Source organism: Tenrec ecaudatus, chromosome 7, assembly GCF_050624435.1.
Source record: "Tenrec ecaudatus isolate mTenEca1 chromosome 7, mTenEca1.hap1, whole genome shotgun sequence".
NCBI classification, from domain to species: domain Eukaryota; kingdom Metazoa; phylum Chordata; class Mammalia; order Afrosoricida; family Tenrecidae; genus Tenrec; species Tenrec ecaudatus.
Window position 1 is genome coordinate 134,982,773 of NC_134536.1, and position 27,632 is coordinate 135,010,404.

Sequence of the window (27,632 nt, forward strand, 5' to 3'; positions counted from 1 at the left end):
GACCTGCTTTTAGCCTTGGCTGCTGGGTGAATGACTGTGTAGGGCCTCTGGAGGCTCAGGCAGGCCCCTTACTCCAGTGGTCCACTGCTGTCCAGGGGGAGACTAAGGTCCTGAAGCTGAAGAACCTGCGGCCACAGGACTATGCCAGCTATACCTGCCAGGTGTCTGTCCGCAACGTGTGTGGTATCCCGGACAAGGCCATCACCTTTCGGCTCACCAACACCACGGGTACAGGCACTTCCCAGACCCTTTGCCCACCTTGCCCAGTCAGGAGACAATGCCCACCCCACACAGGACCCTAGGCACATCACCACTAGTGTGCCTGGGCCCTCCCTTCTCCCCAGTGCTTGTCTGCTCCTCACCGTCCCCTCTTGCCCCCACCCAGGGCTTCTTCAGCCCCACAGTCCTCCCACCATCATCTCCCCTCCATCCACCCTGCCTCAGGGTTCCCTAACAGCCCACCTCTTTTCCTCTTAGCACCACCAGCCTTGAAGTTGTCTGTGAATGAAACCCTGGTGGTGAACCCTGGGGAGAATGTGACAGTGCAGTGTCTGCTGACGGGGGGTGATCCTCTACCCCAGCTGCAGTGGTCCCATGGGCCTGGCCCCCTGCCTCTGGGTGCGTTGGCCCACGGTGGCACCCTCAGCATCCCTTCAGTGCATGCCCGGGACTCTGGCTACTACAACTGCACAGCTACCAACAACGTGGGCAACCCCGCCAAGAAGACCGTCAACTTGCTGGTGCGATGTACGTGGTCGCTGGAGGGGTGGGTGGGGGCTCTGGAGGCAGACAGGGTCCTTGGGCCTCCAAGAACTCCCCATGAAATGGGAGACCGGCCCTGTCTGCTTCCCTTTAGCAGGTAAGAAATACCCAGGAGGCATGGTCCAGGCACCTCGCTTTCCCTGCAATTCATATGCCTGTCATCAGGTGGCACAAGACTAAAATCGGTGAAAAATTCTATTTGCTGTTTATCTTATCATCTATATTTTCATATTTCATCTCAACAATCCAAGAAGTAGGAAGGGCTGGTTTTGGTTACCCACATTTTGTTGTTTTAGAGTGAGAAATTGAGGCCGTGAAAAGCTAAATGTGTACATTTCAGTCTTCAAGCCAACGACTTCTGCCTCCTCCCTGCACGATCGTGTCTACATAATAACTTAACCTGATTAAAGTGACGATCACACATTTCCCTGTGCCTTGTCTGTAAAACGTTATGAGCAAAGTATTCTACTTAATTCAAAGATAATTACTAACTGTAAAATTGATACCAAATTGGGAGCATGGTCTAAAGAAAGATGCTCTTCATACAAAACCTCAGCCTCAGTAGTTACCATTAGCGGCTCAAGATGATCTTGATTTGGCCACTGTTTTAAAGAGAAAACTTTACATCCTTGTACCTGTGCAGCTTTAGTTGATATTATTAGGGCTTCTTTGATATTAGTTTCTTAAGTGATCCAGCCTTGTGTCCAGTGCTTAGCGCATAAACTGCATCTTCTGTCAACCCCCCTGGAAAGTCCTCTTGACGATACAGGGTTTTCTTCTTTGTTTGTCTCTCACTAACCAGTCAGCCTCTGCTTTTTTCTCACCGAAAGAAATTCGCTCTCTGTCTTTTTACTTAATCAGAGTGAGCAAGAGTATGGCTGTGGAGTGATTGCTTTTCCTTTGATAGTTCCGATCTTATCAGAAGATGATTGTATCCCCACCTGGTTCCATTTGATTTTTAAACTCTAGGTTGGTGAAAGATCTCAGTTTACATCAAGTATAGATGTACATACATATAAAGGGGCCTGGGTGCTCATTGAGTGCAGCTTTGGGCTACTAACAGGAAGGTGAGTGGCTTGGAGACGCCAACCACTCAGCCAGAGAAAGATGAGACAGCCTGGGCCCACAAAGATACACAGCCTGGAGACCCCATGGGGCGTTCTCCATCCTCCAAGGTCACTGTGAGTCAGAATCACAGTGGGTTTGGGTGTGGGTATTTCTGGTCACCTCTTAGGGTGGTTTTACAGCCTGCTTTGGTCAGCACAAGGAACCCTGGTGACTTAGTAGTGGCTACTAGCTGGGCTGCTAACTGCAAGGTCAACAGTTTGAAACCACCAGCCACTTCGAGGGAGAAAGATGTGACTTTCTACTCCTGTACAGAGTTACAGTCTTGGAAACCCACGGGGGCAGTTCTATCCTGTCCTATAGGGTCGTTACGAGTCGGCATCGACTTGCTGGCAGTGGGTGTGGTTTTGGCACTTGGGGACCAGCGCAGTCTTGGTTTATGCCTATTTTTGGCACCCCATCCACCTAACTCTTGGCTTACTTCAAACAAGACTCCGTTTTTTAAAGAGGCCAGCCCCTCTTTTTAAAGCTCCATGTTTTTAATCGAATAGCATACAAACTGACCGCCTTGTCTGTTGTATAAAAATCACCCAAACTGGTTGCAGAGAGTGAAAGAGCCCCAAAGGATTAAGGTGACCATGAAAACCGCCCTTCAGTGTCCCTCAATCCGTTCTCTCGATAGAACGCTAGGTGCTTCTGGAGCACGCTTCCGAGTGTTGCTTTGGGTATTGAAGGTCCGAGGCAGCCCCTGTAGAAAGGAGGGGAGTGGCTCCAGGCACAGACTCTGGGTTTGCATTCAAGGCGGACGATTTCCCTGGGCAAAGTGACCTGGCTGAGCTCCAGTCCTTCCCTTGTAAAATGGGGACAACACTGGGCCCCTCCTCCAAGGTTGCCGGGGGATCGCCTGCGTGGATCCTTGTCAAGTGCGTGACGCAGTGCCTTGCCCAGAGTGGTTGGGCGGTACCTTGCTGCTGTTACTTGCTGTCCAGTCTGTGCCAACTCATAGTGACCCTGAGGGACAGAGAACTTCCCTGAAGGGCTTCCTAAGCTCTAATCTCTTATGGAAACAGGTTGCCAGGTCTTTTCTCCTATAGTCACTGGTGGATTTGAACCACCAGCTGTTTGGTGAGAAGCTGAGCTCTTAACCACCGCACCCCAAGACTCCTTATGGTCAGTAACTAGAAGATACTAGTGATGTCGTTCGTGGGTTATTGGTTCAGCTGCAAACTGCAAGGTCAGCTGTTTGAATCTAGGAACCACTCCTTGGGAGAAAGACGAGGCTTTCTGCTCCCATAAGATGTGCACATTTGATTTTACTCTGTTCTATCAGGTTGCTATGAGTCAGAAAACCCTCCGTGGTAGTGGGCTAGGCTTGATGATGATGATTGCTATTGAACTGTCTTTTCTACAGTGGGCTTGTCTTGAACTTTTAAGAACATTCTGACCGAGCGGAGTGCTTTTCTCACAAAGAGAAAAGGCGTGGTTTCTCCTGGGAGCTTGTAGCCCCCAGTCACCAGAGGGCCAGCTTGAGGGGAGGAATGGGGTCTGAGTAGATGGGACAGGACCCTCTGACTTCAGGTCAGCCCCAGCCACCCTGCCCTCCCACCCACCCGTAGCCATGAAGAACGCCACGTTCCAGATCACCCCTGATGTGATCAAAGAGAGCGAGAACATACAGCTGGGCCAAGACCTGAAGCTGTCCTGCCACGTGGACGCTGTGCCCCAGGAGAAGGTCACCTACCAGTGGTTCAAGAACGGCAAGCCGGCACGCATGTCCAAGCGGCTGATAGTGACCCGCAACGACCCGGAGCTGCCTGCAGTCACCAGCAGCCTGGAGCTTATCGACCTGCACTTCAGCGACTACGGGACCTACCTGTGCATGGCTTCCTTCCCTGGTGCGCCTGTGCCTGACCTCAGCATCGAGGTGAACATCTCCTCGGAGACAGGTGGGTAAGAGGGTGGCTGGAGGGACCTGGGGGCGGTGGGTGGGAAATGGGAGCGGTGGCTTGGGGGAGGGACCAGCTTGAGGAAGACCCTGTGTGTCCAGGCCCAACACTCTGATTGAACTTCTGCTATATACCAGGCTCTGTGCTGTGCAGCCCTGTGGTGCAGCGGTTATACTCTGGCTGCTAACCGTGAGGTCAGGAGTTCGAAACCACCCGTTGCTCCTCTGGAGAAACAGTGCTCTCTGCTCCCGTAATGGGTTACATACACTCTCAGAAACTCACAGGGGCAGGTCTACCCTGTTCAGCAGGAGAGCATCAACTCGATAGGAGTGGGTGTGGTTTGGCTGTGGTGCTAGCTGCTGGGGTACAGCCGCGGGCCAAGCAGACTTCTGGCCTCACTGGATTTAGTGGGAAGACAAGCACTTTTGAGATCACATCATAAATCAATATCGCGTTGCAAGCGACAACACAGGACAGTCCAGAAAGCGTTCTGGAAGGTAGGATGTTTAGTGTCACGTCTGAGGGAGGGCAGGATTTTACTGGCTGACAGGGAACAAGGGAAGGCTGGGAGTGGAGTTGACCAAGCCAGCCGCAGGTGCAAATGCACAGAGGCGGGTTGGTAGGGCCCAGCCTATATTATAACCACAAACTGCACTGCCACCGAGTCGATGCCGACCCATAGCGACCCTAGAGGACAGAGGAGGACTGCCCTTGTGGGTTTCTGAGATGGTAACTCTTGGCGGGAGTAGAAAGCCTTGTCTCTCTCCTGTCTGGACTGTATAGGTCTTCACTCCAATCATAATAAACTACACTCATGGAACCACTGCGCCTAACATTTATTGCGTGTTTACTATGTGTGCACACGCACACCCCAGCACTCTGTACTGAGGAGCTAAGCCTCTTCAACTCTCTGGGCCTCGGTTTCTCCTCTGTGAGAGACTGGACCAGATGTCTTTGGAGGCCCCTTCCACCCTGTCAGCCATGGCTTTGAGCTTGGAGGTAGTGTGTGGTGTTGTGATTAGTACGGCGAGAGGCCCAGGGGAGCCGGAGGAGTCTAGAAGGCTTCCTGACAGAGGCAGGATTGAGCTCAGCTTTTCCAGTGAATGAACTGAGCCTCCCCAAGAAGCCCTGGTGGGGTAGTGGGTTATGCATAGGACTGCTAGCCACAAGGCCAGTAGTTTGAAACTTCTAATTGCTCCACAGGAAAAAGATGAGGCTTTCTACTCCTGTAAAGATTTGCAGTTGGAAATGACTTAAAGGCAGTGAGAGTTTTATTTTTAAAGAGTAAGACGCTTTCCCATATTGCACAATTCATTTTGCAAACTGCTATGTGTCAGGCCCTGGGGTGAGCAGGGGGGGGGGGTGTAATCAAGGTACAAACACCACAGCCTCCAACTTCAGAGTTTACTGTCTTCTCCAGTCACGGTGTGTGCCAGGGGTGAGGGGCAGACAGGAGATAGAAGGGCAACCCTTGGATAGATAGGACACAGGCCATAAAGAGCCTGTCTGGGCAAGTCGGGGAGGCTGTTTCCAGGGGAGCCTTAAAAGGTGCGTTGGCATTTGGTAAATGGGCAGCCAAACTGCAGTGGGTGGCCTGCAGGCAGAGGGGCATGGGGAGGAGTTCCTTGGTGGGCCCAGGGTATGTGCTCTCTACAAACCGATCCTGCAGCCAGATCCCAGGAAGAGAGAGGGGAGGTGGCAGAGGCGGAGGGGCACGAGGGCCTTGTTTGCAAAGTCCAGGGGACTGGGCTTTAAGCTGGGGGCAGGGCGGCCTCCAAGGAGACAGCCTCTTAGCCTGTGGTGGGGCTGGGAGGAGGTGGAGGGTGGGAGTGGGGGTGGGGTGGGGGAATGGTTAGGAGGCAAAGAAATCATCTGGCTCCAGGGCATGTTCCTCCAGTTGGCTCACAGGTCTGACACCTAGGTCCTGAAACCTTTTTAAGATCTTGTGGAGACAATTTAGACCTGGAAAAGCAAACTAATTGGCTCCAAAATATAAAGTGAACGCTGCATAATTAAAGTCACGAGTGTCAAACTATCTACAGAGCCAACTTATACTAACGAGAGGGCCGGAGCTCGGCTGGCCTTGTAGAGTTATTTACAAACTATACTTAATGTGGGACACGGCGCACTTTTGGATGCTACGTGGCATAGGACCCGTGCGGGTCTACAGTAGGGCCCTCATGTGGGCACTATGCTTGGTTGGGTTAGGTTTGCTGACTTGAGCTCCTCGGTGACGAGCAGAAACACCTAAAAGAATTGTGGCTTAGACAAGCTGGAAGGAGCCCTGGTGGCAGGCACTGTGGTTAAGCGCTCGGTTGCGAGCCATCAGGTCAGTGGTTGGAGCCCCCCAGCCGCTCTGCAAGGAAAAGAGGAGGCTGTTCACGCCCATGAAGATGGACACTCTTGGAAAACCTACGGGGCACTTCTGCTCTGTCTTACAGAGTTGCTCTGAGTTGGAATTGACTCGGTCTGGTTGTTCTTCAGGGAAAAGTCTGGAGGGGAGCCGGCCAGATGATTCTGCTCCATCAAGTCCTCGGGGCTCCAGGCTTTTAGGTCTTGCTCAGCCACCCGTAGGGCATGCCACCATCCACCTGCATTCTAGCCTGCTGGAAGGAGGAATGTTCCCAGATGCAAAAGAGAGCCCACCTAGATATAAAATAACACTCTTTGCCAGGCACGGGCTACGGAGCCCTGGGGGCATAGTGTGTTAGGTGTTGGGCTACTAACCCCAAGGGCTGCCACCTGAGACTTTCTCCTCCCACAAAGAGGTACCGTCTTGGACACCCACCAAGGCAGTTCTACTCAGCCCTGTAGGGTTGCTATGCGTCGGAAGAGACTAGATGGCAGTGAGGTTTTGTTTTGTCTGGTTTTCCAGTGTTGTGTTCAGAGACACAGCTCAAAGCTCTAGCAGCCTGATGCTGAGATGTTGTGTGTGGTTCCCCCAAAAGCTTGGCGACTGCTCTCACAGTTGAGGTGCATTGCCTCTCAGATGCTCCCTGCAAAACAAATGCGGGATGTTAGCTACGCCTTTCCTCTTTATTCATAGAAGTAAAAAGTTCTCTTCTGATTCCTTGCAGTTAGTAAAAAACAAGGACTAACATGAAACAAACCAACAAAAACAAGTTCTCCAACTCGCTGCCATCAATTCAATTTGGGCCCCTAGAGACCCTATAGGACAGAGTAGAATAACACCTCCCCGCCCCCTGTGGGTTTCAGAGATTTTTAACTCTTTATGGGAGCAGAAAGCCTCTGTTTTCTCCCAAGGAGTGACTGGTGGTTTCGAATTGCTGGTCTTAAGGGCTTGCAGCCCAATGTGTAACCCACTATGCCACCAGCATTAATGTAGGTCTCGTCTAAATGCAAAGGGATGAAAAGTGGGCTTTTGAAAGGCTGTGGATACCTGTATGACCTTGGAGAATTGGGAAAGATGGAAAACAGACCAGCATGTGGGCTGCACCAGGCAAGAGAAGATGGAGACTTTAACAGAGCCCTGTTTGGGTAGGAAGGAGCCCTTCTGGCATATGTACGCCATTGGGCTGTAATTCACAAGGTCAGCAGTTTGAAACTACCAGCTGCTCTGTGGCAGAAAGACGGCTTTTAAGGAGTAATGGTCTCAGAAACTCACAGGGACATTTCTCTCCTGTCCTATAGGATCACTCCGGGTCAATACCGACTTGGTGGCTGTGAGTTTGTTTTGTTGTGGTGGTGGGTCGCAGTGGGAAGGTAGGTGTTTAGAAGAAATGTTTACTAGGTGGGCTCCTAGTCTAGGTAATTAGTGCTGTAAAGGAGCCTTGCTGGCCCTGTCGGTACGTGTTGAACGGCTAACCTCAGGAACAGTGGTTCAAGCCCATGTGGAGCAGAAAGCCTCAGCCTCTCACTCCTTCCATGTGGGAGAAATGAGGCAGTCTGCTTCCATAAAGATGTACTGTCTCAGAAACCCTGTACAGGGACACTATGAGTCAGAATCTACTCAAGGGCTGTGGGCTTGAGTTTGGACTAAGCAGTGGGCTGTTGACTGCAAGGTTGGCAGTTGGGAACCACTCGCTGGTTCCTCAGGGGAAGGTTGAGGCTTTCTGCTTCCAAAATAATTTGGAAACCCATGGGCTGGCTCCATTCTGTCCTGTAGTTCGCTGTGCATCCCCATTAGCTCAATGGCAGTGAGTTTAGAGTTTGGGATGTTGGAGGAAAGAGGCCAGGCTGACTTCAGGCCTCTTTCTGAGTCTGAGAGATCTTGAGCTAAAGGACTGGGAGAGGTAGAGAGGATTTGCAAAGGTGAGTTCTGTGATGGAGACACTGAAGGGCAGGAGCCAGGGTCAAGGGCCCTCGGGGTGCTAACTCTGCCCTTCTCTCCACCTCTGGCCCACAGTACCACCCACAATCAGCGTGCCCAAGGGCCGGGCTGTGGTGACGGTGCGCGAGGGCTCGCCTGCAGAGCTGCAGTGTGAGGTGCGGGGCAAGCCGCGGCCGCCTGTGCTCTGGTCTCGCGTGGACAAGGAAGCTGCCTTGCTGCCCTCGGGGCTGCCCCTGGAGGAGACTCCAGACGGAAAGCTGCGGCTGGAGCGCGTGAGCCGCGACATGACCGGGACCTACCGCTGTCAGACGGCTCGCTACAATGGCTTCAACGTGCGCCCCCGCGAGGCGCAGGTGCAGCTCCACGTGCAGTGTGAGTTCCACTGCCGCCCAGGTTCCCTCCCCCTTCCCAGCCTGGTCTGATCCCTCATCACCCCTCCCTCAAGCCCAAGCCAGCCACCCTTAAACCTTCTCGGACACCCCTATGCTCTAGGACGCCAAGATCTGTATCCTGGGTCCCACTGTTACCATCAAGTGTCACCTCATTTTCATTCCCAGGGACCCAAGAAATGGCATCATTTTGACAGGTGGCCATGGGTTTTGGAGGATTGCATAATATATATCACATGACATAATGATGGACGCGAGCGCACCAAGCCAAGCGCGTTTGACTGCACAATATTACTTCCTTTACGGAGCCCTGGTGATGCAGGCAGTTAAGCATCGGGGGTGGGGGGTGGGGGGCTAACCACAAGGCCGGAGGTTCAAACCATCAGCCAGCCTCTCTGAGAAAAAGCTGGAGCTGTCTGCTCCAGGACAGAGTGACAGTCTTAGAAACGCTGCAGAGCAGTTGAACTCACTGAGCCTAAATCCATTCCATTTAGCGCCAGCAGTTCTGCCCTGAACCCCAACTTCATGCTGCTTTTTATCACTGGGGGCGGAGGAGTCTGTTTATGACAGTGGTTCTCAACCTTCCTAATGCCACAACCCTTTCATACAGTTCCTCATGTGGTGGTGACCCCCCCCCCCAACCATAACATTATCTTCGTTGCTATTTCATCACTGTCATTTTGTTACTGTTATGAATCGAGTGACCCCTGTGAAAGGGTCCTTTGACCCCCCAAGGGGGTCGCGACCCACAGGTTGAGAACCACTGGTTTATGGCATACTAGCAGGAGCCTTGGTGGTGGAGTGGTCACGCATTGGGCCCCTAACCTCAGCTGTTCGAAATTACTACCCACTCTGTAGGAGAAAGATGAGACTTAATACTCCCATAAATATGAGAGTTACAATCTGGGGACACCCATAGGCAGTTCTGCCCTGTCCTTTGGGTGGCTTTGGACCCTATGGCAGTGAGGATCAGTCTGGGGAAGAAGAACAAAAGGGAAGGGTCGAGAAGGGCGAGAGAGGCTTAGGGAGGGGCGAGAGTGGCTGGTGGATGCGTGCGCCCCGAGTGTGGCTTCTCTGTGAGACCACACTTTTCAGGTGTAGAAGCTCGGAACCTGGGGGAATGTGTCGCAGGCCCACCCTGCTGACGACCCCTCCCACCTCCAGTCCCACCGGAGGTGGAGCCCGGTTCCCAGGACGTGCGCCAGGCGCTGGGCCGGCCAGTGCTCCTGCGCTGCTCGCTGCTGCGCGGCAGCCCCCAGCGCATCGCCTCGGCCGTGTGGCGCTTCAAAGGCCAGCTGCTGCCACCGCCGCCTGTTGTCCCCGCCGCCGCCGAGGCCCCGGACCACGCTGAGCTGCGCCTGGACGCCGTCACTCGGGACAGCAGCGGCAGCTACGAGTGCAGCGTCTCCAACGACGTGGGCTTGGCCACCTGCCTCTTCCAGGTCTCGGGTGAGCGTCCTCTCGGTCACGCCCACCTCGGGTCAGGCTCCGCCCCGGGCCCTGCCCCTCCAGCCAGGTGCCCTAGAGCCTTGCTTTTGGGGCGCTCCCACGCTGTCTAGACCCCGCCCCAGCCTCCCCAAACCAATCCAGGACATCCTCTTAGAGCCCCGCCCACCCTCAGCCCCTCTGTAAAACCCTCCTATACTTGCCATTTAATAGCACAGCCCCTTTCTTTGATCCCATTTCTTTGACCTATTAGTTCCCGCCTTCGCCATGCTGTAAATACTCTTGCACCCTATCTAATCCCTCCCAGTGTAGTCCACGCCCCTTTCACGCCAGGCCCAAGCTCCTCCCCTCCAAACCTCATCCAATCCTAGCTCGCTGCTTCCAGCTGCTTTTAGCTACTGGCCATCGGACTGCCCCCTTCAGCCCCGCCCACACCAGATTTTCCGCCGCCGCCCACTTGTGCCCTGGGCCCTGCCCATCTCAGCGGGCTGGTCTCCCTCCTATCAAGGGCCTCAGAGATTCACCTGGGAAACCCCTAACCCGTCCATCCCCATCACTAAGTGAGGGCCTCAGCTGTAGCTTAAAGGAGAAGACGCCCATCAGCAACCTCTCTTTATTTCGGGGTGGAGAGTGGTGCTGGGCCAGCGAACACACCTGACACAAACCCCTGGGTTCCCAGAATTCTCACCTCCACCCAAAGCCATTCCCAGGTGGACTCTGGGGTTTCAGACGGGCTGTGGGTGGATCAGAAAGAGTAGGGGTGAGGGGGAGTTGAGGCGATGGAGAAGAGCTTCGGATGTTGCTGATGCCCCACCCCTCCCCCAGTTGAGTGGCGCCTCCCCACCCCAACTGTGGACAGTGTCCCTGGGAGCCTAAGCGTGCTTGACCCCGTCCCACAACAACAGCCCCTGTAGGGTGTCTAGGTATCCCTTAAGCCCCTGTGGGGATCCCCAGCTCAACAGTAGGGGAGTAGGATGGTGGGTCACTGGCCCTCCCCAGCCCCTCCCTGCCCAGTCCTGCCAGCCAGAGGCCCCTGTGACATTTCCCACCTACCCCCCCTTCTCCCCTCTTCTCCTACACTTTCCCTGTCTCCCCTCTTTTTTTCTAACCCCTCACCTCTCTTCCTTCTCCCTCAAAACCCCTAACTCTCTGTCTTTCCCCCAAATATCGCTTCTCTGTCTCCCCCCAAATTTCTCCTTTCTTCCTCTACTACTTCCTTGTCCTTTTCTTCCGTCTCACCAATGTGGCCTCTGGGAACACTCAATATCTGTTCTCCACATCTCTCACCACTACTCCCTGCAAACTCTTCCCCAATGCCCCCTCCTTCCAACATCACCTCTCCTCACAATATCCCCTTTCTCTTTGTCTCTCTCATACCCTGTCTCTGCTCCCTCACCCTCTCTTCGGTCTCCCTCTCCCTTGCCTCCTCTCTCTGTCTCCCCCATCGCCCCACCTTCCACGGCCCCATGCCCCCCTCCCCGCCCTCTTAGCCAAAGCCTACAGCCCGGAGTTTTACTTCGACACCCCCAACCCCACCCGCAGCCACAAGCTGTCCAAGAACTACTCCTACGTGCTACAGTGGACCCAGAGGGAGCCTGACGCCGTGGACCCCTTGCTCAACTACAGACTCAGCGTCCGACAGGTGGGCCACGCAGGAGCAGGGGTCCGGGTGCAGGCCGGGAATAGACAGCTGACCCCAGAAGTGCTCATCAAAGCTAGGGGTGGGATCATGAGATACACAACATGTTGTAGACATGGCAGCAGGAGCTGAGAGGCTCTAGAGGTCTGGCCCCCCTGAATGCACGGTCTGGACAAGAATTGGCAGAGGCCTCCTGGGATTTTCAGGGCTACAGCCGGCCCTGCTACAGAACATAGGTCTATTCTGGTGTCAGGAGCTAGAGGTAGGAGGAAAGTGCTAGTCCTTCATCCCTGGGGTCTCGACAGTCCAAGGTCAGTTGCTGTGCTAGTCTCTACCCAGTCTAGCTCAACATGGGTCTGCCAAGGCCAGGGACTAGTTGATATGAAGCGGAAAATGTATGGCCCAGGGGCAGCCTGCCCAGGCTAGAACCACAGCTCTGTGCGAGCTACAGTAAACTACAAACCTCTTTGGCTTCAGTTTCCTTATCTGTAAGATGGGGCACACAATCACAGCCTCCCCCAGAGGCCGAATCTTTTGAGGATTTATTGAGTTCAGAGAGGGAAAGCATTTAGAACAGCACCCACACACATCGTCGGCAGCCAGATGACTGCTGTAGCCGCTGTGATTAAGCCAGCCCTGATGCACAGATGAGGAAATTGAGGGCCCGACCTCCCTCACACTGCCCCTTCCCTGAGACACCCCCGGGCCTGGCCTGGCCCTCTGGTGGAGAGTGTGGCCGGCGGGCACCCCTGCAAACTGCCTGTATCTACAGTTGAACCAGCACAACGCCGTGGTGAAGGCCATCCCCGTGCGGCGCGTGGAGAAGGGGCAGCTGCTGGAGTACATCCTGACCGACCTCCGCGTGCCTCACAGCTACGAGGTCCGCCTCACACCCTACACCACCTTCGGGGCCGGTGACATGGCCTCCCGCGTCATCCACTACACAGAGCGTAGGTGGCCCCTCGTGCACGTGCCCACAGATCCCTTGAACCCTGTACCCCTCATTCCTGCACTCAGGACTCCCCACTGCACAGCTCCCACTGCCTTCACTGTAGGCTCAGCCTGCCTGGCCTCAGGCTTGGCTCTGGGGATCCTGTCCCCAGGTCCCCAAAGCTCGGGTCCCTCTGCATGTTGGCACCTCTGTCCTGACTTGATTTTTCTACTTGCTTTCTCAGCCATCAACTCTCCGAACCTATCAGGTGAGAGCCCCCTGCCCTCACTCCCCCTTCCCTTTACTGATACTAAGGGTATCCTGTGGGGGTGTCAGGGACCCCCAGAGAGAGAGTGAAGATTCCTTTTTCTGGTGTCTCTATGAACTTGTGGGGGGTGGGGCATGTGAACAGCAAGAAGTGAGCAGGGCTGGACTTGCAGATGTTGTTTCCAGGGTATATTCTGGGGCTTAAAGTAGGGGTGGAGGTATCGCTAATTCAGGGCCTCCTTCAGTACCATCGAGACTCCTGCCACAAATACCTGAACTTCTCCCCAAAAGAGAAAAGGGAGAGGCCAGGCTGACCCACATGCCCTGTGCACTGGGCCGAGGTCCTTAACAATGGCACATGGCCCCACCAGAGGAGCTGTGTACACCATTCAGTGGTCCATGAGCCGGTCCCCTGGAAAGACACACAGTTAGGTCTTTATTTCTCCTGATTTATAGCCCTTTATGAGGAAGGCAGGAAACCGCCATGGTGGTGCAAGCATGATCTGCGACATTGTCATTGTCACACCCCTGTCCAGCTGAGGTCACTCACCTTCATCAGTGGTTCAAAGTCATGGTGGTTATTCATCCTGACACCAGAGCTCATGATGCAGGGCCCAAAGAAGCCCGATGATTCCTTAATCACAGATTCGTGTTTTTATTTTTGGGAAAACATTCAGATCGGTCCATATCATTGGCTTTCCTTTGTGACCCGGTGGATCCTGTTTCAGGTACCTCCGATCATTATTCTGTGTTGGGCTCTTAAGGCCTCACGAGATCCCAGAAGGGTCTGCGCGACCCAGAAAAGGTTAGGAAGTCCTGTCCCAGGAAGGAATTTGTCCTGGGTACTAGTTGCCTGATTCTGTCAGCCCTGGCTTCCTGGGCCCATTGCTTGGCTGCTTGGTAGCACCTCTGGGTAACAGGGTGTGATGAGGCTGGACTGGATGGGCTGAGGAGGCCAATCCTCTTTGTCTCCACCCTGCCTCCCCACTGCAGACAACACCTGCCACTTTGAGGAGGAGAAGATCTGTGGCTACACCCAGGACCTGACCGACAACTTTGACTGGACACGGCAGAATGCTCTCACGCAGAACCCCAAGCGCTCGCCCAACACCGGCCCCCCGACGGACATCAGTGGCACCCCCGAGGGTGAGGACTCTAGTTTTCCGCCAGGAATGGAGAACCGTTTCAGGGGGCCAGTTAGTCCTCTCACTCACTGTCATCAAGTCGATTCCGACTCAGAGTGACCCCGTTGGACAGAGAACTGCCCCTGTGGGTTTCCCAGACTGTAACTCTGCAGGAGTAAAACGCCTCACCTTTGTCGTGCGGAGTGGCTGGTGGTTCTGAACTGCTGACGTTGTGGTTCGCAGCCCAACATGTAACCCACTATGCCACCAGGGCTCTACAAAGGGTTTAGCCACAGGAGCTTTCCGGAGGGCTAGAGACTGGTGGAATATAGCCCCTGAGCTCTGGGAGCCCCAGTTTGAAGGGAGACACAGGCCTGTCCTCAGGGAACCCCAGTCTGAGGGGAGAGACCCTTCTGACCTGATAGAGGACCAGGAAATAGCGCACTTGCAATTGAGCTAGGAAGAGCTACCCAGGCTCCTGCGCTGTGAGCAGGGGCGGGGAGGCGAAGCAGGATAGGAAGGCACCTGGGACTCAGACCATGAGGTTTAGGCAGGGAGGGTAGTGGGTGGGAAGCGGTGGCTGAGGAGAATGCTGTTGGTGCACTTCCCCTTCTCCCCCACCCCCAAGGCTACTACATGTTCATTGAGACCTCCAGGCCCCGGGAGCTGGGAGACCGAGCTCGGCTGGTGAGCCCCCTCTACAATGCCAGCGCCAAGTTCTACTGCGTCTCCTTCTTCTACCACATGTATGGGAAGCACATTGGTGAGTCCAGGCACCAGGGGGCTGGGGCGGGTCTGTGTGAGGCCATTGGCACGGGGTGGGGTGGTCCAGAGGGTGTGTGTCCAAAAGGTATAAAGATGGCCAAGGCTTTCTGAGTCTGCAGAGAAAAGTCCCCAGGACAGACTGAGGTGGGTGTTATGAAGGGGCAAGAGAAACAGAGACTGCAGGGACTGAAGTACCTGCCAGGTGCCAGGTGACCTCCTGGATGCTCTGCCCATGTGCTCATCCAACCTCACCCTTACCACCCCCCAGGCGAGGGAGGCATTTCCATACAACTCAGAGGGGAAGAATGTGCCCAAGACCACACAGCAACCCACGTCAGTCCACCTCCCCCAAGTCCTACATAGGGGGCTGCAAGGGTGTTGCTTTGTGAGCAATGAGAGGGAGTCCTTCCGAAGTGGGGGGCGAGCCTGAGATATACCCCATTGGCAGCGATGGTACCAGTAGGTGCATCAGAGTAACCAATAAGCTCATGGGTGCAGCCAGCCCTCCCAGGCCCCTGTTCTGCGTGGATATCAGGTGCTGCCGTGAATAGATGGGCGAGCTCCTTGTCCCTGTGGCACCTGCAGCTGAGCAGGGGAGGGGGGCAGGCTTTAAAAGCCTCATCACACATGTTAGGATTTAGCTGGTAGCCGCATGGGGGCCAAGACAGTACAGAACAGGGAGGCCTGAGGAGTCTGGGAATTGCTCACAGAGGGCTCACCTGAGGGAGTGACAGTGTCAAAGAACTGGAATGAGAGTGTGTTATTCTTGGATCGCTAGATACAAACGTGCACAATGACAACTCTTCTGTCTGAGTCCCTCTGTCACCTAGAGTCCCCCCCCCCCCCGAGTCTACCGTGTGCTAGCCCTTTGAGTAACTTGCAGGAGACACCAGTCTGTCTCTTGTGCTTGATGGTGGGTACCAGGAAGATGGGGAACTGGGCCATGCTGTTCACTGCGGTACGTGAGGTGTCTTTAAAAAGTACATGGACAAATCAAATGAAAAGACAATAGACTTTTTCCACGAACTTCTTTGAAGCCCCCCCTTTACAAAAGGGCTGTATCCCCCATCGCTGTTGTGTTGGTTTTCATCCATCGTGATCCGATGGGACCAGGTAGAACAAGGGTTTTAAGGTTTTTGGAAGCAGACTGGAACGGCTGGTGAGCTGACCTTTAGATTAGCAGGGGGGCACTTAACCACTACACCACCTGAGCCAGCACAGACACACACACACACACACACACACACACGAAAAGTTGGGTGTGGTTCCAAAAGTTAACGGGAAAAAAATCTAACTTTTAATTCCATTTTTCCATGACCTTTTTGAAACCCCGGTGTATGTGTGTGTAGTACGTTTCCATGTTCTGCATCGCACTGTCCTACACACTGTTCTGAACACCTCTCCATCTTGCCAAACCCAACCCAACCCACTGCCGTGGCCGGGATGCTGACTTGAAGCGAGACTATAGGACAGGGTAGAACTGCCCTTGTGAGTTTCCAAGACGCGTATCTCTTTATAGGAGCAGAAAGCCCTGTCTTTCTTCTGAGGGGCGGGTGGGGATTTTGAACTGCTGACCTGGCGGTGAGCAGCCCAGTGCATAACCCACCAGGCTCCCTTAATCTTGGCCATCATTCTGTAGTGGTCCATAGAAAGCTTCCACTCTGCTTCCTTGCCTGCACTGGAGAGGAATTGTCCTTTAGCAAACATAGACCTATACAGGCTCCTACGGACAGGTCTCCACAGGTAGAGGGGATGGGCCAAGCTGAACTGTGGGGCAAGAACCTCACTTCCTTCAAGTCGATCCGGCTCATAGCAACCCCAGAGGACAGGGTAGAACTGCCCCTGTGGGCCTCTGAGGCTGTACTTTGCTGGGGTAGAAAGCCTCATTTCTCTCCCTCAGAGCAGCTGGTGGTTTCCAACTGCTGCCCAGAGCTAGAGGGATGGACAGTCCAACCCATCCACACAAAGCAGTCCCCCTCCCCAACCCATGGCCGGGCTCCGTGACATCACTTGGGAGGGAGGACAAGGGCGGGTCGACCACAACGGGTGACGTTGTCAGAGTGGGTGGCAACAAAATGCCAGTCTATAAAAATGTTTATGCAGCGTGTCAACAGAAATTTAGTTATAACAACTGAAAACGATTTTGTGAGCCCTGGTTTTCTTTTTGAACCTTCTGCTGCGCTCCGGTTGGAGCTGTCATTTTCCCCAATGGCAGTGAGACTTCCGATCGCGCGGTCTTTGTGTGCAAACGCTACAAGCGTGTGCTAGTGTTTGTAGTCGCTGTCGGTGTTTTTGTAGCTGCTGATTGGTGCCAAATTTCCTCTTGATTTAACTACAGTATCGTGGTAATTAGTATTTGTAAAAACCCATATCAAGAACTTTTGAGAATACAGTGATAATTAAAGGGAAAAGAGGAGGGAAATTTTTTAAACCTTCTGCTCATTTACTCATCGTGTTGTAATTATACCAATAATGTATAATAATGTACACCAATAATGTAATTATAACCAATAATGCTGTAATTTAGTGTCCATTTGACCGAACGTTTTTGTTGTTAGTATTCATTGAACCTAAGGAACAGTACAATTAAGTGTCTTATAACCATATAGCACATCACTCTATGACGATAACCATGACAAAGGATTCTGCATGGTGCGGTATGGGAGGAGGGCCACAGGGCCAGGGGAGTCAGTGACACCGTGGGTTTTTGCACTAGGCGGCACCCACCCCGGTGAGCCAGTGGTGGGGACTTTGGGGCAGACTAGGATGGGTGACCCTGCCTAGCCTACTTGGTTCCATTTTGACTTCCCCAGTGGGGAAGCCCCATTTGTTCCAGTTTTGCTGGACCCTTTTAGTTGAGCACTGAATGTTGCACCCCGGGAACCTTCTGAGTCTCGGGCAAGCCACTGTGGATCCATCTGGCAAGGGGAGCCTGTTGGGGCCGTCAGGACTCATGAACTGGGGAACCAGGGGTCCTGGGGGAGAGCATGCCCACAGGGAGCACGTGAACTTGAACCAGAGGGGCGAGCAGTCTACCAGAACCTCGGGGAGGCAGATTTGAAGCCGACCTAAGGGCAACATTTTAAGTGTCAGCTCTTCCCAGCCAAGGAGTGGGCTTCCTTGGGAGATGGTGAAGCATCCTGCCCCAGACAGCAGACCCCATTCTGTCACTCCCCTACTCAGTGACCCCAGAGGTACCCATCACCACCCTCTCCAAGCCTACAAGGCTCTACGTACCTGATCTCCAGCCTCATTCTCTGCCTCTCCCCTCGTTCCCCTCAGCTCTAGCACACTGGTCTGCTTGCTTTTCTTTAAACTCTTGAGACAAGTTCCTGGCTTCAACGACTTTGCCTGTGATGTCCCTTAGCCTGGAAAGTTCTTTCTCTTCATTTGGGTCTCTTTGGAGAGGCCCCTGACAGCCCTGTCTCTGACGGCAGCCTCCACAACCCCCCTGCCCCCCATGCCTCTCCTGATGCCATTTTGGTTACTGAGTTGACCACCAGCAGAGGAGCCCTGGAGGCCAAGTAGTTCAACATCAAGGTCAGCACTTTGAACCCCAGCCACTCCTTGGGAGAAAGACGAGGTCCTCTGCTCCTGGAGAGAGTGATCATCTCAGAACCCCCAGGGCAGTTCTACCCGGACTAAAGGGTCGCTTCAATGGCACAGGAGGGCAGGTGTCTCTGTCTTTCACTAATGCATCGCTGGTACCTAGAGCAAGTCCCATCTAGAACCCAGGGCCACCACCTTGACTTCGACCGTCTAACGTCCACTCATGTGATACAGAGTGAAACCATCTCCCGTAGCGCTTTCTTGGGGGTAGTGTTTATGGAAACGGGTGGCCAGACCTTTCTTCCGCAGCATGCTGGCTGAGTTCAAGCCACCAGCCACAAGTCATTTGTGCCACTCACCCTGGAACCTGTCCAGCACATCTTCCCAGGCCAACCTGCTGCCACTGAGTCGATTCCAGTTCACAGGACCCTATAGGACAGAGCAGAACAGCTCCTTTGAGTCCCCAAAGCTTATCTACAGGGAAGCCGACTGCCACATCCTTTCTGTGGAGTGGCTAGTAGGCTTGAACTGCCAACCTTTCTGTTAGCAGCTGAGGGCTTAACCCCTGCACCACTCTGGCTCCTCCTAGGACATACTCACTCACCCCCTGCCATCGACTTGATGCTGACTCCCAGTGACCCTGGAGGGCAGGGTAGAAATGCCCCTGTGAGTTTACAGGAGTAGAAAGCCCCGTCTTTCTCCCTCAGAGCCACTGGTGGCTTCAAACTGCTGACCTTCAGATCTCAGTCTGACAGTTAATTGAATGCACAAATCAAAGGAAAGAAGAAAGCGGGGGTGGGAGGGAGGGAGGGAGAGGGCTTGGAGGGCTGTCCTTGGTGAACCTTGAGGTAACGTCTAACCCCAAGAGTCTATGGCATCCTCTGTAGCAGTTATGTAAGCTCCTCATTTAGCCAACATTTAATGACTGGAAACCAGTCGGAACGACGCAGACCTCCCCTGGGGAGTTACGTGGGGAAGAGAAAGTGTGGGCCCCATGAACTCCCACGCCACAACCCAGAGCCATTTGGACACAGGAGGGCCCAGTGTAAGGAAGAAAGAAGAGAGGGGTCCCTGTGGGGCTAGCAGGTCCCCAGAAAGGCATTGGGCTCTTCTTGGTTCACTGGGGGCTGGTTGTATCCCTCTTGAGAACCCATCTCTTGCCAGTGAGGGTGCCCCCCATGCCTTGAACATTTGGGGTCACCCCAGGCTGGGTTCTATGACTGGAGAAGGAGCATTTCTTGCTAGCCAGATTCCTCCTCTGTCCTCCCCTCCCACTCTTGGCAGCTCTGGGTGGCAGCTGTCCTCAGACCTGTGTCTCCCCGGTTCTCCTTGGTCCGAGCCAACTCCTCTCATCCCAGGCAGGTAGCATTTGGTGACTCTCCCTCTCTGGGGCAACTGTCGATCTGGCGTCACAGATGGTGTGGCTTTGTCTGTGGGCAGCGCCATGGAAATGGCAGCACCCAGCCGCTGAGATGGATGCCCCTTTGTTGAGAGCCAGGTCTCTGCAGTTACTGGGGCTCACGTGGGCCAGGCAGGACTGGAGCGAGGGTGTTGGCAAGGCCTGGGGGCTCTTGGCCAAGCCACGATCCCTTCTTCTCTTCCCATTTTCCCTGTCACCCCAGAATGCTGGGGACCCAGCACTGTGAGCACATGGGCTCAGCACTCCCCACTACCCGGTGAGTGCTTCCCAACATCTCACGTTCATGAGTGTCACCACAGCACAGGGGTTCTGGGAGCAGAGTGTGTGTGTGGGGGGGGGGGGCTGGAGCATGGCTGCTAACGAAAAGGTCAGAGGTTCAAACACATCAACTACTCTGTGGGAGCAGGAAGTGGCCACCCTCTTCCGCAAACATATCAGCACAGAAGCCACGTGCGGCAGGTCTACGCTGTCCTTTAAACCCCTTTAAATCAGATTTTTAAAAAATGTAGCACATATGCTAATATTGTTTTTTAATCAGCTCACTCTTTTTTTTTTTTTTTTTACTTTGTCCTCGGCATCAGCAAAATCGTGGAAGGGTTAGCTTTAGTCACCTCTTAAAACACACCTATCCGAATTGTCACGTTCCTTCCTGTAGCTCTGGAAACCACGTCTCGCATCATGAACCCACAGCATGTTCTTCAAGAAGCCTGCTCTGCAGGCAGCCCCCCACCTCCCCCCAATTTTCCTGAGACCGCCCCTGTCTACAGAGTGATGGGTGTGTTGTGTGTGTGTGTGTGTGTGTGTGTGTGTGGTGTTCAGAGGTGGGGAAATTAACTGATCGGCAGGAGACAGGGGAAAATGAATGTTGTCAGGTGGCCCGGGGGCTGAACTGAAAACCTGCTGCTGCCTTCCCTATGCATGTCAAGGTCCCCATGGGACCAATGGGACATTGGGCATTGGTCTGAGGGTGGGAGTTGGTTGTTTCCATGCCTGCACTGTGGACCCTGCACCTTCCAGTAGGGACAGCTGTGGGCAGCAGTGGGCGCAGAGGGCGTAGTGAGGCTCCGAGGTGCCCCAGCCCCAACCTCTGGGCCTCCCTCCTGTCATCCACCGCAGGTTCCCTCAACCTCCTGGTTCGGTCTCGGAACAAAGGCGCCCTGGACACACACGCCTGGTCTCTCAGCGGCAATAAGGGCAACGTGTGGCAGCAGGCCCATGTCCCCATCAACCCCAGTGGACCCTTCCAGGTGAGTCGGCTGCATCCAGCACCTCCCAGGCTTTGAGCAGTGGCTCTGGCTAGGAAGCTCTGGCCATTAGTGCTTGTTCCTGGGAGCCAGCAGGACATGGGGACAGGTGGGGGCGGGGGGAGCCGGGGGCTGCCGAGTAGATTAACAGGGAGGGGCAGAATGAGGGGTATCTCTGATGACTGACAGAACCTCTCCCTGCTCTCTGACCCTACCCCAGATTATTTTTGAGGGGGTCCGAGGCTCCGGCTACCTGGGGGATATTGCCATAGATGACGTAACAGTGAAGAAAGGAGAATGTCCCCGGAAGCAGATGGATCCCAATAAAGGTGGGGCGGGCACTGTGTGTCGGGAGAGTGAATGGAAGTCTGTGACTGGCTGTGAGTCCTTGTGACTACGTGACATGGCCTGGTTGGTGCCCACCTGGGGACCCCTGGGGCTCAGACTATGGGGAACCTACAGGACAGATTAGAGGACCCCAGCCCTATCCTGTGTTTCAGCATCGGAGTGCCCCCATTCGTGTGTGTCCGAGTGTACCTGGGCGTGTGTGGGGTCCAGGTGTGAACGTGTGCCCTTTCCTGCCAGAGGTCTCTGATAGTAGCTGCACAAGTGCACGGAGCCGTTATTATGTCGTGCCAGGCAAGGTACAAAAACCTGGCGATGCAGGCTTGTGTTTAAACCTCACACTGGCCCTAGCAGGTGGGTAGCTTTGCTATTTAGACCCATTTTACAGAGGAGAAAACTGAGACCCAGTGAAGTCAACAGATTGCCTTCATGAGCAGCAGAGCAAGGGTTTGAACCCTGACAGGCTGTGTGTATGAGTGTGTGTGTGTGCATTCTCCCATGCATGGAGGGTGGGTATGCACAGCCTGCCTGTCCCCCTGCCCCATGGGAGCTGACCAGAGTCCTGGCCGTTCCCTCTCTCTCCCATCACAGTGGTGGTCATGCCGGGCCGAGGCAGAGCCTCCTGCCAGCCCCACCCACAGCTCTGGGGGCCCGTGGCCGCTTTGCTCTTGGCGTTGCAAAGATGATGAGAGCTGCGTGCCCCCCACCCCTCCCCGCCCCCGGCACACCAAAGTGTCCGCATCGTACCAAAGACTGACCCCTGCCAGCCGGGGTGCCCAGGGGCAGGGCCGGCCTGCCGGGGAGGGGGCCTGCGTGGCAGTGAGGATGAGCCAAGAACAAGGACAGACGCCGGCACTGCCGGCCTGGACCCAGACGTTGGACACACTCACACACCACAGAGCTCTATTAAAGCACAAGTTTCTATCCAACCTGCCAGCACCTTCTTTACTGTGGAGACAGGGCACCCTGTCTTCCTGTCATCCCAGGGACCTCGTGACGTCCTGGCTGCATTTCTGGGGTGTCTCTGACTGCCCCCCTGGCCCTGAGTCAAGGCAGGAATGCCAGCCCAGTGACTTTGCCCCAAGGGAGCCGGAAGTGGAGCAGAGGAGGAAACCCCTTCCCGGGGCCAGACTCTGGACTCCCTGGGGGGAGTGGGGGGCAGGGGTCACGAGGGCCCTACCTGTAACATGGAACTCAGCTTTCAGAGTGAGGGCCGGATGCCGGGGACTCCAGGCCCCCTCACTCCTCCGCAGCCTGGTCCTGGGGCATCGCGTGTCCTTTCCTCTCTGGACCCCCTTTGGAAGGAGTCCAGGACAAGGTGTCAGGCCTGGGTCATCTGAAGAAGGACGCCCACCCCAGCTCCACCCCTGCAAGCAGCTGGATTTCTGCGAGCACTCTCCCCACCGCGGTTGGCTGGCCTAACCTTAGCCCCACTTGCGTCTCCCAGGAGCAGGGAGATGGTTGGTGGCCGGGAGATTTTCAGGGGCAGAGGAGGAGGCTGGTGTCTCCGATTCTGAGCCCTGCCCTCGGCACTGGATCTGGAAATGGCAAGGAGCCTCCACTGCGTACCGACTCAGCAGGTGTATGCCTTGGGTCTGGCCCTGCCCCCTCGCCACTGCAAAACCCTGTGTCGTTGCCTGTGGTCCCTGGCCACCAGGGCCCGTGAAGGAAGAGGAAGAAGGGTTTGTAGCACTGGGGTCAATGGATGGGGCATTGACGGCCCTCTTGTGCCCTGAGAGCTGAGCCTCACACTCGGGCGTGGAAAGGGCTCCTTGCTTTGGGGGTTTGTAAATGGGGCCGTGGGACCCTCTCTACTTCAACCCGGAGCCCTCCAGCAGCAGTCCATGGGAGAGAGGAGGTCCAAATGTCTGTCCCCTCAGGCTGTCTGTGTGCCTGTGGCCATCTGTGTGTATGTGTGCCTGGCCATCTGTCTCTGCAGCGTGTGGCCGCACCGGGCAGAAGCGTGCGTGAATATGGGTCTGTGTGTGCTGTGAGGTACAGCGGCCAACGAAGCCGTGTCGACCCTCATCTCTGTGTGTGCCTGCGCATGTCAGTGTGCACGCCTATCTCCCTGATTGGCGTGTGTGTTTCTTGGGTGCTGGCCAGATAGACCCCTTTTCACCTCACCTTGACCCCGCTGTTGACCAAGTGCTTACAACCACTCTACTGCAAGGCAACCCCCCGTGGAGAGGCGTGAGGGTCCCCGAGGAGTGGAGGGGAGCGGGTGCAGGCCCAGGCCTGGAGCTTGGGCAGCAGTGCTGTGCCAGGAGGCAGGCGGAGGACCAAGGCGGGTGCTGCCCATCTCCCCAGCCTCATCACCAACAGCTGGTGGGTGGTGGAGTCGGGCTGCCGCCAGGCCTCCAGGTGCCCCCAACCAGTGTGGCTGCTCCTGGCCCAGCCGAGGCTTCTGCCCAGAATGAGTCTCATCTACCCGGTATTGTTCCTTAATTGCCCCATCTGTGCAGGGCCCGTGCCCCCAACTAAACGGTGAACTCCTCTGAGCCTACCCTCCCGCCTGGGATGCCCTCAGCTGACCTTGCCCGCAGAATGCCCCCATCAATCGGTGGTTCCAGCCCTGGCTGCAGATGCCAGCCACCAGAGGGGCTTTAGAAAACGTGATGACTGCATCCCCCTCCCGCCGGTGGGCTTCAGTTGGTCTGGAGTGCCTCCGGCCTCTGAAAGCTCCTAGGTCTAGGAGAACCCGAGGAGGCCCTGACCTCTCACCTGCCCTGCACTTCCTTCTGGGGTTCCCACAGATCCCTGGGCCTGCTCCCCTCAGACCACCTCTGCTGCATCTGCCCCACCCCCTGCTTAGCTGCCTTGTGGTGGGGATAGCACCTCCCTTACCCTCCCTCTATCCACAGAGTTGGGCTTGGTTTCCTAAGTGTGGTCGGTCCTTGGTTCCCGGTCTGCCTGGGGGCCTGTGAGGGTCCTGTGGACAGAGTAGGGGATGGGGCCCATGGAACATTCCAGAAGGTCAGTAGCCCGGGTGAATGGATGGGTGATGGGTGCTGTGCGTCAATGGGTCTGCAGGGGATGTGGGTGTTGGCATGTACAAGTGGGTGATTGGAATGCCTAGACCACCAGGCCACCTGGAGATGCGTCGCTAGGTCTGCAGGTAAGGAACCTCTTTGTGTGTCACTGAGTGACTGGGTCTGTGAGTCCGAGTAGCTGTGTCCCTGGGCTGTGTGTCTTTGGGTCTGCAAGCTGGCAGGTGACCCATCCATGTCCCCAGTCGTGGGGAGACGTGGTTAGCTGGATCCAGTGTACCTCCCCTGGGTCAGCCTTGCCCTCAGACCAGGAAGGTTGGGGTGTTCTGTGTCCTTAAATGGGGAGACCAGGGTCCATCCTCAGAGTACTGGGGTGCCCCCACCCTTCTCCCCTTAGACTGGTATCTGGGGAAGAAGGGACCCCTGGCACAGAGTGCTGTGTAGATGGGAGAGGGTGTGTATGAACTGGGAGACCCAGCCAGCAGGGGCCACACTGGGCTAGGCCCCTCAGAGTATAAAGGCGGAACGGAAGCCCAGAGGTGGGTAGGGACTGGCCTGAGGTCACACAGCAATTGGGGTGGAGCTAGCCTGGACAGCAGGCATTGCAGTCCTAGGGAGTGCCCCACAGCTGGCCCCCAGGTCCCAGGATGGGATGTAGGGGTGGGGGGGAAGCCTTCCAGGCAGCAAGTAGGCCTTGTTCCAAGTGCCCGACTCAATGTGGGGCTGTTTCCCTCCCTCCAACTCTGGTCTCTCCCCCCCAGACCACAGCCCCCCACCCAGGCAGGGCTGCCACCCTCTGCGCTCCACCCTCCCAAGCTCCAGCCAGAAGGGCGTCTGATTCCCGCCCCCCACGGCCTTCACAAGACCCTGGGCTGGGGAAGAAGGTCAGCTCTCCTTGTCAGTCCATTTGTCCTCCCAGAGGCCCAGGAGGACCTGAGGGGAAAGTTGTGCTGTCCTCAGGGGCTAGGGCGATTTTCAGAGGCTGGCCCCAGCCTTATGGGGGAGAGCTTGTTCTGGGGAGGCCCTGAGGGGGGTCAGTCCAGGATGGGGGGAGCTTTTTCTTTGTTTCCCTCCTCTGCAGAGTGAGTGAGGCTTCTGTGGAGAGAGAGAGAGAGAGAGAGAGAGAGAGAATGTCCAGGCCCCTCCATCTTGGCAGCCGCCCACGTGTGTGTGTATGTGTGTGTGTGTGTGTGTGTGTGTGTGTGTGAGATGTCCAGGCCCCTCCTTCTTGGCAGCTGCCCCACATCATTCCCCGCCCTCCCCAGCCTGCCTGGATTGGCCTCTCTGCCCAGGGGGCTCCACACAGTCTCCCTGACTCAGTGGCCAGCTCACCAGGGTCTTTATCTCCTGCCCTCGAGGAGAAGGGACAAGAGACAGAGGGGACTGCTCCAGCCCTGAGGCCCCAGAGACTTGGGAGAAAAGCCACCCTTCTCCACATGCCCAGGTCCTCTGTCTGACCACTGGCCCCCCACTACCAAGGTAAAAGCACAACAGGAGATCCCTGATCCATGGGTGAAATGTACATGGGGTTGTTTTTTGAGTCACACAACCCCATCCTCACCCCTTTGCCTTGCTCTCTGTCTCCTCCCCAGACTCTCCCTTTCTTTGTCCCCTCCACTCCCCCACCCTGATGTAACCTCTAGTTGCGGACGCGGTTGTTTCAATCAATAAAGCTGCAGTGTCCGGCGCTTGGCCTGGTGGGCTGTGTGTATGGGGGAGGGGTTGGGGTGGGGAGGAGTGGGCAGCCAGGCCAGGAAATGCTGGGGACCCCAGGGAGTCTCTCTCAGCTCCCAGGGGACAGCCCTTGTGCTCTATGCGTACATCATGAGCTCTGCTCAGGCCTGCACAGGGAGGGAGACCCGCACCCTTGCCCCCTCCCCAGCTGGCACGAGTTTGCGTTCATTCATTCAACCAAAGGGACCAAAGCCTTCATGGACCTCGTATTTAGTAGGGGAGAGTGGACATGAAGCTAATGGAGTCACACCGAGAAATAGATGATTCCGAATCTGGTTGGGGTTGTGAAGGAATTGGTGCTATGAGACAAGGGGAGAGGATGGTCCTTGAGGAAAGACGTCTGTCGAAGACGCATTCTCCTAAAGGCCTGAACCCCAGCGGGCACTCAGGGTAGGCGCTGGACTGCTAACCCCAGCTCGGCGGTTCAAAGCCACCAGCTGCCCTGTGAGAGAAATAGGAGGCTGTTTGTTGCTGGAAAGATTCACAGCCTCAGAACCCTCTATGGGAATCGACTCGATGGCCATGGGTTTGGGTTTGGTTAAAGAACGATATAACACATTCCTGTGCACACGACTGGCACTTGGCTGCGGAAAAGGATGGTTTGAATCCACGCAGCAGCATGTCGGAGAAAAGGCCTGGCGATCCTTCTGTGAAAGGGCCCACCCAAAGAAACACGTCCAAGGAGGACAGGTCTACTCTGTCACCCATGAGGGCATCACGTGTCGGAATCCAGCGGTGGGCTTGGCTTGGGTTTAACCCGTGGTGGGAGTGAGATCATTGGGGGATCTTCCAAAGAGATTGAGTGGAGTAAGCAAAGACCCAGAGGGGCTTCGGAAACTTAGAAGGGTAAGGCGGGAGGGGGGAGGCTGGCACACGTTGGGGGGAGGTGACTGGTGGCGTGGCAGGGGCAAAATCACAGGCTTTCAAGGGGAGCACTCCTCCACGTGACTGACCTCCCAGCCTGGATCATTGCTGGCTGTGGGGGCTGCTCCGTGCCTTGTAGAATGTTCTGCAGGAGCCCCTGGCCTCCCCTCCTCAGGTACAGAGGCACAGCACCAGCCTAGGTAGACAAGGGAGGTGGCTCCAACATTGTCAGCTACCCTCTAGGGACAGACTCACCTGCTGGAGAACCCCCAGTCTAGGCCCTGTTCCTGAGGATCGAAGTTTGATGAGGTCAGAGATGCTTGTCTCTCTTATTCCACCGGCCCTCCCCAAACAGCCGGAATGGGGCTTGGTCCATAGTAGGTTCAGTGAGTGAGGGAATAGATATCAAAACATTCTGGATTTCAACTGAAGTGTGAAGAGAAGCCATTGGAAGATTTTAAGCGGGAGAGTAACATGATCCCAACTTGCTTCCAAGTTTAATTTGCCTCAACTTTAACAGAAGAAGGTGGAAGCCCATGAAGAGCTGGCCCTGCTGCTGCAGACACTTTCCCCACCTCCGAGGGAGGGTCACTTGGGACAAAGACACTAGGGGGATAGAAGATGTTGGAGTCATTTTCTTGATAAACTTAAACAAAAAATTCCAGGATAGATTTACAGAAAAATTACAGAATGAGGTCTGAATGGTCGCATATCTCCCGCACCCAATTTCCCCTCTGATGAACATCCTCCATTAGCTCGGCACATTTGTCACAAATAATGAGCCACTGTTGATACATTGCTATTAACTAAAGTCCATATTTTATTCAGCTAGCTGTCCTTTCTCCCCAACATCCTTTTATC

The 27,632-nt window shown here is 55.2% G+C and overlaps 1 protein-coding gene across 2 annotated transcripts in view; it reads left to right on the forward strand.

Annotated features, from left to right (window-relative positions):
• The window catches only part of MDGA1 (MAM domain containing glycosylphosphatidylinositol anchor 1), a 69,838-nt gene extending 44,028 nt beyond the window's left edge, over positions 1-25,810 (forward strand). The window contains exons 5-17 of one of the 2 annotated variants that reach the window (XM_075555170.1): positions 96-228; positions 478-747; positions 3,444-3,773; positions 8,140-8,436; positions 9,618-9,902; positions 11,390-11,541; positions 12,311-12,488; positions 12,714-12,737; positions 13,730-13,882; positions 14,489-14,623; positions 20,711-20,841; positions 21,059-21,167; positions 21,775-25,810. In XM_075555170.1, the coding sequence (XP_075411285.1) occupies positions 96-228; positions 478-747; positions 3,444-3,773; positions 8,140-8,436; positions 9,618-9,902; positions 11,390-11,541; positions 12,311-12,488; positions 12,714-12,737; positions 13,730-13,882; positions 14,489-14,623; positions 20,711-20,841; positions 21,059-21,167; positions 21,775-21,869 (2,292 nt within the window). In that variant the 3' untranslated portion in view covers positions 21,870-25,810. The remainder of the gene's footprint in view (positions 1-95; positions 229-477; positions 748-3,443; positions 3,774-8,139; positions 8,437-9,617; positions 9,903-11,389; positions 11,542-12,310; positions 12,489-12,713; positions 12,738-13,729; positions 13,883-14,488; positions 14,624-20,710; positions 20,842-21,058; positions 21,168-21,774) is intronic. The other variant, XM_075555171.1, reaches the window with a different exon arrangement.
• Positions 25,811-27,632: the final 1,822 nt, after the last annotated feature.